General features: G+C 41.1%; 1 protein-coding gene across 5 annotated transcripts in view; it reads left to right on the top strand.

The window, feature by feature from the left end:
- The window catches only part of LOC111251308 (uncharacterized), a 54,812-nt gene extending 41,815 nt beyond the window's left edge, over window positions 1-12,997 (top strand). For 4 of the 5 annotated variants that reach the window (XM_086991763.1, XM_086991759.1, XM_086991760.1 and 1 more), the window contains 5 exons: window positions 6,216-6,422; window positions 9,791-9,961; window positions 10,580-10,693; window positions 11,029-11,198; window positions 12,097-12,997. In XM_086991763.1, coding sequence (XP_086847889.1) covers window positions 6,216-6,422; window positions 9,791-9,961; window positions 10,580-10,693; window positions 11,029-11,198; window positions 12,097-12,289 — 855 coding nt within the window. In that variant the 3' untranslated portion in view covers window positions 12,290-12,997. Of the gene's footprint in view, window positions 1-3,164; window positions 3,720-4,754; window positions 5,007-6,215; window positions 6,423-9,790; window positions 9,962-10,579; window positions 10,694-11,028; window positions 11,199-12,096 lie in introns of those variants that run through there. The other variant, XM_086991762.1, reaches the window with a different exon arrangement.
- Window positions 12,998-13,359: the final 362 nt, after the last annotated feature.

Raw genomic sequence — 13,359 nt, 5'->3', positions numbered from 1 at the left:
TAGATCCTAAGAACCGTATTAGATTTGTATCAAATACGTATTAAATGATGGCAATAGAGGAGGTAATGTCTTGAAAAAAGGTCGAATGAAATACGACCTTCTTCAGAGCAGTAGTATATTTTATTCGAATTAATGGTACGCATTATTTACTTTTAGTTATTCAGTACGCCTGGGCCACCCTTTGTATGTAAATAGTTTGATTACTCTGCTTTTTATTAAAGCCTTCATCGCCTTCACCTTGTACATACGCCGGGGTAACTTCGTGAGACACTTTCGTTCAGTATTCGCAGCTTACGCTGTACAAAAAACATGCACTGTGTATAAATATATAATATTATAATACTCTATAAAATATTCACATCATCACACATTAAACCATTAGCTACTTAAAGAATCAACAAATAATAACACTGGTTATTTTCCTTGTGGGTTTATGAACGCATTGTGGTCAAGCCCTTTGACCCATTGCGAAGAAGAGCGCGAGGAAACACCTAGATCGATCGCTTAATGAACACGCAAACCCATGGTAATCTTCACTCGCTTGTTCTGCCTACGGCCTTTCAAAGGCTGGATACGAGGCTCGTTTTGCGCACTAGTATCTATTACATGCAAGAAGGCATATATATATATAGACCGGCTGGAATTTTCTTGGTTGCTAAAACTTGTTTCGCGTGGTCTGTCAGTTCTTCACTTCTTTTTTTGAAAAATACTTACTAGAAGAACGGCGGAAACAGAACCGAAAATTTGGTAGATATATGCAGTAGGTTTCTCTGAGGAAAACTTTTTATCTCCTAAATCGACTGTTTCAGAGATTTCTTATCTAACTTGCTGAGGATGATCAGTTAACGTTGAAAGAGCCAGATAACTCTCATTATCTTCACGTAGAGAGTGAGACTTAGTTTCGCTTTACGTGCAATTGAAGCCCATTTAACGTCGTTGCTAGCTTGATGTGGATATATGTTTTAATACAAAATGGTGTCTGTTATGGAACGTTTTTCTAACGTTGCGTTCTGTGCAACGAAACAGTTTAGACAAACGTCTTCATCAGAATGTCCTGTCTACTCAATAATGGTCGTAACTATCTTAGTAGAAAGATTGGGAATATTTCTAACCGTCTATATTTAAATAGACGTTTAAGAGCAGTCTTAGAGTTAGATTTAGGAAAAAAAGCTTTAAAATTGACGTTGCTGCATCTGCAAGCTGTTGTGCGAGGATGCTTATCAATATGTGTGTCCTCAACGATAAACGCTTGGGCCTTCCCGGAGACGACTTTCTTAAATGAACGCGTCGACCGTTGTATCGAGTTTTCCTGTTATACACAATAACAACAACAACAACTTTATTGTCTACATACCTTGATAATATGTAAGCGTGTTCATATTTGCTACCCAAACTTAGAGCGTCACTATGCCCTGGAGAGGTTTGCAAACTTTACAGCCTACACAGCTGTATACAGGCCGTCCTATTTTTTGTGGCAAATTATCGTAAGGTCTAACTACTTGCTTGAAAGCAAAATGCCAATGGCTTCACTCCCGTATCTGCTAACTAAATATACATCTATCAAAGGCGTTGAAAATTCATCGTAAACATATATATAAATCAAGCGAGCAATCATAGCAAATAACGTTACGTTGCTATCTATGCAGGCCACAGTGTTGAGTTACAATTCTATGCTGACCTTACGATCATTCGAAGTTCTGTCGAAGCCCGAACCACAGTGATGAAGCAGGAATGAAAACTCCCTTTCCTTGCAAACTGCAGGCAGTCTTCTTGGCGTTCCTCCCTTGTACTGCTTGCCTTCAAGATACGGATCAGGTTTCGGTGGTCATTATCTGTGATGTCCTTTCATGTAACGTAAGACTTGTAATCGATACCTATTCTATCCGCTTCGAAATCCAGCTCGTCAAATATAATTAAGGCATCAACTATACATAAAACACTCGTGTTCTCTGTTGCAGTAGTCCATCTTGCCTTACACCCACAGCAAAGACTGTCCTAATAGCTCGAAAAATTTTCTTACCCATAACCAATTAATACGAATAGACGACAACTCACTTAGCTTCAAGACGTTTGCCAACTCAATCATCAATTACTTTGGTTTAGCCCCGACTCTAATGATGACACCAAAAGGTCTCATTTGTCCTATGCTCAGGTTTGATTCTGGATAATTCAAACTATAAGAATGTAACTGATGTTTTCCTATAGCGCTCCTATGGATATATTGTCGTCAACTAGTTGCACTATGATGGCATTGTTGTTTGCTAGCACAAATTATAATTCCGTAGGCAGATGACAAAGGAGCCGGCGCACTTCTTAGGCTTTCGTAACGATACACCTGACTTTTAGATGAGTCGAATGTTTAGGTCAACACTTATGAACGGAGATCTGCGCGTTTGTTTACCGTCGTAACGTACTTACTGGCCTTTTAAAACTCTTAGCACGCCGTGCGTTCAACGTCTTTATAGCGCGTATTCTATTCGTATATTTTCGTCGACGAACATCGTCATCCATATGCACTGGGTGTTTGCGTAAGTGCGTACATGTCGTCGTCGTCTGGTTTTACATGGGTTAAAAAGCTAAAAATAGCGCGTGACCCCTTGACCTCTTTGACGGTCTAGAGACCTCATTCTCTTGCACGACCGACTTCTTCCAATCCAGTTTCGGAGGGAGACACGGCACCGTCTGGTGCTTCTGAACGTTCTCTACGTCAAGCTAACGTCTCTTTGACAGGGAATCAGCGAGACGCCGACGGAACCTCAACAACGTGCGACCGGCCGGGACCGCGTCCTCTTTGTAGCTAACGCGTGCGCAGGCGTTCGTTCGGGAAAAAGGACTTTGGACGATGACGACAACGACGATGGCTTTGGAAGTGAAGTGCATAGAGAAGACGTACGGGGGAACAACGGAAGGCTTTGCTGCTGCATCCGCTGTCGCCGTTTCTATAGGAGCAGCACGGCACACGATAGCAGGAGGAGATAGGAAAAATACTTGCTGACGGCCGGAGAACCCCACACGGGCAGGGCACGAAAGAAAACGGGAAAGACGCATGCGAACGGACCCCGACAATGTCTGCTGCTTGACTCCTGGGGCTTGGCACGACGCGCGTAAAAGATAATCCGGGCGGCAAACAACGCGCCCTCACCGCCAGAGATGGCAGCTGTAGCTGAGGTGGCGGCTTTGCCTCTAGCTGAGGCTGCTGTTTCTCCGTCACTAGAAGGAGAAATGAGACGAATTCTAGGAGCCGTTGATCGAACCGCGACGAAGGCGACCCAACCCTTTTTGGCAACCCTCTACCTCCAAGTCGAGGTAACAACTCCGGGCACACGTCGTCCAGCCATACGCCCACAGCATTCACAACATTCAGCGTTGTGGTGCAAACGCTGGCAGGAGCAGCATCTGACGACGACGGCTGTATCAGATGTCGTCTGTCTTTCGATCTGGATCTGGAAAAACAGAGACTAGCGAGAAACGCTGAAAAGGCCGTTTGCATAGCTAGTGGTGGTTATCTTAGCTTGTGGCTGCGTGCTGGTCCGCTTGAGTCTGTGTATTTGTCGTACGTACCAGTGGGAACACGCCCATTAAGCAACATAAACTGAGATGACCAAGCAATTTACGTAAATTAATTTTTGCTTTTAAAAGTGATTTTATCTAAGCTTTCTCAGGACGTCAAAGTGTTACTGAGTGCCCAACGCGCCAGTGCCTTCAATTGATTTTGAAACGTAAGTTTCCCGAATTTTCTTACGTGCCGTTTCTTCCCATTCATTCTTCCCATCATAGTAGTTTAAGCACTTAACCTTTTCATAGTTTACTATTATCCAGTAACGCGTTTCGACGCGGAGAAACTACCGTTACTACTTCTTAGATGAACAGTCCGTACGGAATAGTAGTACATTCATAATTTTACGAATATTTGACCGGCTTTAGAGCATCCTAAACACCATAACTACCTTAGGCTAAAAATCAAGAGAAGCGTATAACAGAAGATGTTAATAAAAATCAATTGACTAACGATAACAGATCACACAACATCGTTTTCTCGCGACCCTGAAATGTGTTCTTCCAACGTCGTTTTAAGCGCAGAACCTATTAAATAGACATCGTAGATATCGGTACCAACTTTTTCATGTGGAGCCTAGCGCCAGTATGTCCGCCAAAAACTTATCGTTCCTGGCGCGTGTGGGTAGAATACATCAAATATATTCCAGGCGGATAGTGTAATTAGTTAGCTTTTCGATTACTTAGCTCTGACATTCATTCATATACGCTCTGTGGTTAGTCTGTACCCGTCGAAATCGCGGAAGGCAAAGTTGGTACAAAGCAGAACTTGTGTTTTAACACAAGTTCTGCTTTGCACACCAAACAAGAAACAGGACAGAGATGAATTTCTTAGTATAACCTAATTCCCCTTCGTGAGCGTGCTTGCCGATGTTGGCGCTAGCAACAATTTCGACACTACGAATTTGCGTGGCATTCTCGCTCTTGAGCTACATGCTGGATTCGCTCACTGCTCGATTCTATACCTCATTGATTTACGAGTGGGTCCCTCAGCATCGGCATTGCGTTAGAAAATCATTATAGTTTTCGTGGGTTGTCTCCCGTCTTCGTTATCGGCCCCAGGACCAGGGTTCACATAGCCAAATCTTTGCGTTTCGTAGAAGCAGAATTTGGCTAGTCAGTACGAATAATAGCGGCGTACGTGGCGTTTCTTTCATGCCCCTGTCGGCAATACTGACTACAACGCTGTTTCCCTACAGGTCCGTTGTGCCTCACCGACAACCAAAGGTGGCTCTCAGAGACAACGATAGGTGCACCATCAACCGCTAAATCTTTCAGTTTCTGAGAAAAAAAAACGCTCTTTAGAAAAACACTGCCCAGAACGCTCGCTATTTGGCCTTGCCTCTTGTGGGCCTCGATTTCTTCTGGAGTCCGCGCATCAACGACAGAACCGAGCTACGTGAAACGCCAAGATGAGGCCTCTTATTATTATCGTTCTGGCAATAACCATAGTGAGTATTCGCTGTTTCTCGTCCGAAATCGAATTGTCTCTATATTTAGGCGCTTTCAGATCATCTCACTTGGTTAGGTCCGTACTCGATTGTAGCTTGGCCTGAACAAGATATGCTTTTCAAATTGCACTTATTATTTTTGTTACTGTTTCTTTTCGTTAATCCATACGATACGATACGATACGGCAAAAATCTTGCACAATTTTAGATAATTATATTAGTAAGATTGTGCTTAACGAAAGTGCAGATGTTTCACAGCGACTTTTTCTAGTATTATTACGTTTGATGTTATTCTGCTTTGATGGGTAAGCACTTACTATATACATATATATCGATCGAATCTAAAACTCTGCTCAAAGTTGTGTTACCCCATGTACCACGCTATCAGCGGATACATCAACCACATATGTGTTCTTGATACGAAGATATATTTTTGTAACAAGCGCATCTTTAGAAAAATTGCTCTGAACACCTTTTATTGCGCCCATGTAAACAACGAAACTTGATTTACTACCCAAACTAATTGATTATAATGTCAGAAACGATCAAAAACAGCGGATTTGTTTATACGGTTAATTACAATATACGTTTCGTGACAGCCCTTAGAGAATATGGTAGCTGCATCTTAGATAGACTGTCTGAACATTTCTACGCCTGGACAAACGTACACGATGAAATCCAATTACAGCCTTAAAGAAACTGTATCGTTGAGGGCAACTCTGCACGGAAAAACTAAAGCATTTGTGAAACTGGATAGCCAAAACGTTACTGATGAGTTTTGAACAAAAGGCCATTCAGGTATATCGTTATATAGAAAACATAGCGTACATGCTATTGTACTTGCGGATCTATATTTCCAGAGAAAAATAACAGCACATATACCTTTTAAAAGGCACTATTGAAGTAAAACGTTTTAGCTTAGGAGACGTAGGATTTTCGCGTCGCAACCAACGAGGCTTTTCCACGAGCAATGATGTTTGAAAGAGTTTTTAGAGAAATAAGAAATTGAAAGAGAAATAAGAACATTTCGACACTGCATTTATAAAGGTTACCTGAAGGACTAATCGAAACTAAGTTAGAGAGACAGAGGACACACGATGATAAATATTGGTTGTTCGAATATCTTTTATTTATTCAACGCTGTTGAATCGTTTAGATCTAAATAAAGATATCTCATTAATTCACTGAAAATTTTTCGTCACACTTCAGCTAGAACAAGGTCGTGGCTCATCTAAAAACGCAACTCAACGTTCACGGATTCGAGAATGCCACAGAGAGTCATTGGTACCAGAGACCTCGATTTTCCCCTGGGAGATATCAACAAATGAAAACCTCATCGATCTCAGCTGGGCCTACGACGCTTCAACCATTTACTGGGATGACAACGAAAGTTTTGACCTAAATATATCTACAATTGTTAGTAGACGCAGTAAGAGTAGCTTTTATATTAGCAGTAACTAGCAGGTGTTTACGATCAATAATTATATTTTTTCTGAGAACTGTCTTTAGGTTACTTTTTTTCATACATAAATTAGCGAATTTTGATTTTTATATACTACTGATATTGCAAATGCGTTTTAATTACCCCTTCAGAACCAACAGATACTGGATAATAATAACAGAGATGGTCTGTGGACATTTAAGCTCAACCTGTTGGCGTTTCTCCTTCAAACATCAGTACTACTCAATAACAGTGTATTTCATCATATAACTCAATCGAAGTGTTTGTACGCTGATGACGGACTCTTGGATTATAAATTTGCGGCCGGCTGCGCAGTACAATGTCTTTCTTTATCTATAAAATTATAGTTGAGACCCTGTTGTTTTGAATGTTGGCATTGCTAAGAGATGTCTCAGCCGATGCGTGTTTTTGGAACGAAATCACCTCACTTTATTGTGTACTGTCAATGTTGGAAGCTAAAGATGAGCCAGTCCTTTGGGCCTTATGCACTTCAAACGCCTTCAGTGACAGGCCTTCCACTTGGATATACGAATATAGTTTCGATGTATAAAATTCGACTTAGAAAACGTCGGCCGAGGAAGTCTAAGTATGGTGTTGAAGTTGCCTCCTCTGTTACTTCATTTCATTTTACACTTAAAGGTAAAAAGCAAAAATGGTAGAGAATTTCATAAATCTAAATTCAGCCCTGTCCAACCATATTAATAGGATTTCTTTTTTGATCAGCTAAGTTAGAATTTCTTTGTCTAATTAATTGTGGTGAAAAACGTTGATGTCAAGTTAAGTCTTAATTAAATTCGGCCGATAGTACTTAAAGAACGCCTGCGCGTAAATAAACCACCATTTTTTTCTAGCAGACTGAAACCAAATAGTCACTAAAATATAATATGATAGCCTCCTATGAATGCAAGGTAGATTGGCTAAGATTCGCATGTTTTGAACGAGTACGAAGTTATTGCTGAAGGATAATCTAGCCATGTTTGACATATATTCCGCGTGTCTGGGCAAGCTAATTGACTTAGATGCTTTTTGCACAGACTTATTTGTATCTGGTTATGGAAAAAAACTCCACCTAACGTCCTGTTGCTTGACTTTGCGACGGAATGCGGAAGCAGCAGTGCTGGCAGCTCATGAAGATTTTACGAAACTACAAATTTAGAAAAAAAAAGATTTCCGAAGAAAACCTACTAGTAAGAGGACAATTAGAATAAATTGCGGAGGCTTACTTTGCTCTTTCGTACACAAAAAAAGAAGGAAGAATGTAACTGCCGAAAAAAAAATGTTATTTGAAATTCAAATTTTCAATAACTGGTCGTCGGGTCCACATTTAAACCCAACTCTATTTTAGTTTTTTCAATTAATAAAAAAATTCATTTGCCTCGACCTTTAAAGATGTTCCACGAGGTAACGTTCGACACCTCAGTTTCAAGCCGCTGGCTTTTCCAATCATAGATAGTGCTCTATTCCCTCCATATTCGACGGTGTAAGGTAACTCGCAGACAAAATACACCGTCACCGGTATGCTCTGCCGCAGACGCTCTCCGTTTTTCCATATTGATATGCATCTCGCAGAAGATTGTACAGTGGTATGTAACACGTTTTGTGTGGCATCATATCGACATTGCCAACCGGCGTAAGCTGTGGTGATAATATGGCTATTTCGATCTCCGGGGCACAGCACCGCGTTGACCACAACTGAGTCAGGTTAAACAGAGCAAAGTAGGGTGCTATCACTGCCAACATCCACTTGGCTGCTTGTTATTTGTACAAGGTTAGATTACGTCCTTTCCGTCACGCCCGTGACTAGCAGATTACTACCGCTGGTGGTGAAACGGCAACGATAGTTACGACGATGCCTGTAACACCGAACACAAAAGCAACAAGTCACGATTCGAACGAGGTATTGCTATTGCTCCTCCTACTCCTACTACTACTACTATCCGCAGCGCCACTTTCAATCACTATGACGATAACGGCAGCAGTAGCAATTAATAACATGATTAGGATCTATATGAATTTAACAAACCGCTATGCTAGGGGGCGCTTCTGTCGTTGTCCTCTACAATATGGTCGCGTTCTTTCTCGTATACAATTGAATAGATAGAAGAAACAAATAACAAAGTGTATTCGTACCGTCTTTAAGTGCCCTCTTCTAAGTGAGTTACCATATCATATCATATTCAAACATATATATATGCATGAGGCTGTTATAGACAAATCTGCGGACTTTGAAATCGAACAACTTTGAACGCCACGTAGTTAGACAACGATATTTGGCTGGCAAATATTCTGGCCTTCTCGAAACTTGTAAAATAAAACGAGTTGAATTTACTTGAAGGGAAATCAATCAGATTTTTGCGCAGGTTTATTGAAGATCGGTCAAGACGACAGACAAAGAGACCTTAAGCGAACACACAGTGCGCGGATTGTGCAAACATTTCACGTACAAGGATTAGAGTGTTGAAGGCCAGCGAGGGGTGACCACGTGTCGGGACCCCAAGAATAAGATTGCCGCAATTGGGGAGGTTTTTCATAAAAGCCGACGTCGGGATTTAACGGCTTTGTCGACTAAAGCTGGAATTTCATAGGTAACGTGTTACAATATTATAACCGAAACCCCGAACATTCGGAAACTGGGTCAAATATGGGTACCCCCTTAATTGACGCCAGGTCAGTTAGAAGTGCGCGTGGTGAATTCCACGTAAATTCACAGAATTTTCATCAACAAAGAACCCCGTGGAGCATAAGGTCGCCATAAACGAAGCACAGTTCAACCTCTATCGCCAGCCGGAGAGGCATCAGGCGAGGGAGTGACCTTCTCCTAGAAAAGAATCGAGGTCGGTGGCAGTGTCGAGCAGGTTCGGTTGTCAGATAAAGGAAGTATTTACAATGCGCATTAGGAAGATCTGTTACCATGAGACAGTCGATAAGAGTAAAATAGCACATGCAGTCCGATTCTTTAGGACCGCTGGAACGCAATCAAAAGCACGCAGTCTGATCTCTAGCTAAAAATGCCCCATCGCCACGCCTTAATTACCTCTTGTATTGAGCAAAGGAATATCCAACGTTGGCTTCATCCCGCTTTTTCTCCCGACTTAAATCCCAATACCTATGACAAATTTTCAAGAACTATCGTTCCAGCCTGACTAATTCAAAGCCCGCTGGATTCGCTTGTCAGAGCCATATATGTATACACGAGGTATAGTTACGTAACGATCATCGCATAACCAGCCAATACGCAGTTAGCGCCGCTCAATCATGATCTGTCGTTGAGTATTTTCGAAACGTGTGATTGGGTCCTGTCGTTCATAATACTTTCACGTAGGGGACAACTGCGAAGGATTTCTACCAAGTGGACCGATTGTGCACGGCAAGTCACGGCGGAACTCACATCGATGCACCTCGACACTTTAACCCGAAACGATGGACACTTGATCAGATTCCTCTTCGAAGATTATTTAACATTCCTACTGTGATCATAGATGTGAAAAAGAAGGTTAGACATTTTTACATTCTGAACTCTGTTTTCCTTCTCCATTTAAACTCTAGCGATATGGACGTTTGTCAATGTAGCGATGGATCGACTAGCATTAAGCATCGCTGGTAGAGAACGCTATCCAGCTCTATGTAACTCGTAGCTTTTCCCTCTACCCTATCCACTTTGCCCATCCTTTTCCACTCCGGTTTTTTTTTTTTTACTTCTTATATATCTTCTTGTTCAGCAAACTTGACAAATCAAGGTTCTTGTTGTGCCTTGTATACGTACCTGTAGCGCGTACCCTCGCGGGATAGCTCTTATTTTCTAGGCTTATATTTGTTCCTTTGCAACTGTAAAAAGCTGTATAGAATAATTGATCGCGGCACCGCTTAAAGAATGCTTATCTCGACATTTGAAGTACCGGCTCTTAAAAGCCAGTCATGAAATAGATTCAAACGAAGAAGAAATTTCAAATCTGGCGTTTTATCCCTATACGAAAAACATGTATCTAAAGCAAAGTTGCATTTTGTTATAGTTTGTACGTGCAGACGATGAAGGTAAATTTCGTATATTTACCGTATCGTATAACTTTTTGCCGGTTTATCTTAATTAAAGTTTTGTGCATTGATTTAAAAGGTCGTTAAAAATCGTGGCTACCTTCTCAGTATTCGCGACCTTCAGCTGTGGGAGAACGGACACGGTCCACTGCCGAATAATTCACTCATCATCATTCGTACTGGACATCATATGGTTTGTATTTTTTTTCAATGAGGGCCCTTTTCCATCCTGCAAATACAACATAGCAGACTCTACCGTCTGATGGCCGAACCCGATATAAATTTATAGGCAACTTTAAGCTATAATTGTAAATGCGGTAAAAAAAATATCTATTTCGAAGATCAAAAGCAAAACGATAAGAAGAGTCAAAAAAATATAATACAACCACAGTATCTGTTTATTACACCATATATGAACTTACTTACGCATAATATCCATGTACGTTGAACTGCGCGTTTCGTTGGACATAAACAACCTATCGCTAAAGACCAAACGTTCTTTTACTAATTGCTCAATCACTTTTATAGTTATGGGGCAACCGCGAAGGTTACTTCGGTCGACAAAATGGCAATTCAACACGAGTGTTTCCATCGATGGGGGCCAAGACCGCCCGTTGGCTAGTTCACAACCGTGACATTGTCGGCGTAGGCATTGATTCGCCCTCCATCGATGGTTACCCATCGCTCATGGGACATCGGTATGTACTGCGCCTAAAAGATGTATTGTAATCATCAATTAGCTGACAGGCTATAAACCGTTTTACAGTTACTAACAGGACAAGAGAAAATATTTGCTAAGCTTGACTTCTGCCTTTATCATAGCCTTGGCTCAGCTTTCCTTGCATTTCTGAGTGTTTTCTACATTCGCTGAAAAACAGCTGGGGAGTGCCACCACGTGTCTTAATCAAGTCCTCTTTCCTATCTCAGCCGAAACGGGTTGTTTCAATCGTTAAACCAAATAACTTTGTTGTTTAGCATTTTGACAAAAAACAATTGCATTTAGAAGAGGGATCAGCAGGACAATTGGAGAATCTATGTAGGTTTTTTACGCTTAATTATATAGCTAAATATACTTCCAAACAAAATCAGCTAAAACTTTAGCTTCTATTTGAGTGTCAGACGTTTGTTCCAGGTTTTTGGCCAACTAACTAAGAGTGATTTCGTCCGGTAGGGTGTCACTTAATTGCCCCGACTTGTACGTTCCGAACCGCGGAAGCTTATTTGTCAGTTTACTTACGCTAGGTATTACCTCAGAGGGCAAAGTTGTTGCTTGTCTTAAATGAACTATTGCTGACATGAGTAAGCGATCACCCCTAAATCAGCTTTACTCGGGTCTTTCATTACCGCGTTTGGTTCGGCTCTCTCTAATTAGTAATTTTAACATTTGTCAATAGACGAACACCATGTCGTATTGGGAATTAACACAAGTTTCATTTTCCAACATGCCGTTCACGTAGGAACCGCACCGTTCATTTTGTTATCTTATTAGGTCGCTTTCACAACCTAAAGTTTCAAAACGTATTTTTTAAGGATAGAGAAAAGCGAAACACTGTTGTTCGTTTATCGATGCTATTCTTGATGCATTTTGTATTGCAGAGCGTTCGCTAAAAAGAACGTATACATCCTCGAGAATCTGGGTAGTCACATCGATCAGGCCCCCAAATTGGGCACCTATGCTTTTGTGATGCCCTTAAAAATCGCTGGGGCAAGCGGCGGACCCGTCCGAGTTGTGCTTAGAGTACCTCATTCTAGACCAAAACCAACTACGCCCAATCCTGCCATCTCCTAAACTATTAATTACTATAATTACAATCAGCATAATTATTATAGCTCTTTGACAGTTACAACCGCCGATGCAACTTATATGGTATATAGAGAACAACGTCGTAAAATTCAACGTTTGCCTCTACAGACAGAACCTTCTCAATGAGTTCCATTCTGAACTTGAAGTAAGTGGTTGGTCCGTGCACTTAGATGTCTTGCTTACTCGAAATCGATTGTCATTATATCTAGAGCATGTTCAGAATGAATGAGCCGAAAGAAATTGCTGTCCTAAATGAACTATAGTATCTGAAAAAGGAAGGACGTGCCGCACAAGGTCTAACTGGAGCAGAAAATACACGGAAAGTAGTCAAAATAGTACGGTTCTTTGAATTTTGTCACCAACTGTGTTTGTCCTTTGTGGCACCATACTGTTCCTCGTCCTATCGATAAAACGTTTTCGACATATTAATAGGATTCTTCGAATTATAACTAATCGCTTCTGCTCTCGAGACGAAGCATGAACAAATTATACATTTGAATTGTCATCTGTGACGAGTGAGATGAAAACAATTCTTTGAGATAATATTGCTCATTCGGTCCCCTGTATAAAGTGTCAGCTGAGTGAAACGTTTTGGCACATTTCTGTTAATGTTTACGTTGCCGTATCTGTTGCTATGTCAATGTCTGATGCCAAATAAAGTTAATATTTAGTTATATAACGTTATCAAGAAAACGTGTGCTCTGTATTGTGGTATCGTCTCTCAACTGGATCAAACAACACACATCATGTAAACCAAGAACGTACATTTCAGCTTCGAGGTAATGTTTTATCATGTCGGCCGTCATTTGTTCATTTCGAAGAACTGGAAAAGCTTTTCGCTGAGCAGTGAAACGCTACGACGCTATCCTGGGTGATGGACGATTTATTTCGGTCAAGAGAAAGAGTAAGACGCGAATTTTGATGATGGGAAAACTTCAACGAATACGGGATGGATTCATTCGCTACGCGAACATTTTTTGCATTTCGAACTGTCTCAATCTGTCGTCAGCAGTTTCCTTTTTTTTTTTTTTGTATACTACAACAATTCCTATACT

The sequence above is a fragment of the Varroa destructor genome, unplaced genomic scaffold (genome assembly GCF_002443255.2).
Source record: "Varroa destructor unplaced genomic scaffold, Vdes_3.0 BEIS01000005.1, whole genome shotgun sequence".
Classification (NCBI taxonomy): domain Eukaryota; kingdom Metazoa; phylum Arthropoda; class Arachnida; order Mesostigmata; family Varroidae; genus Varroa; species Varroa destructor.
The sequence above is the reverse complement of the archived record's forward strand: the minus strand, read 5'-3'. Positions and strand labels throughout refer to the sequence as shown.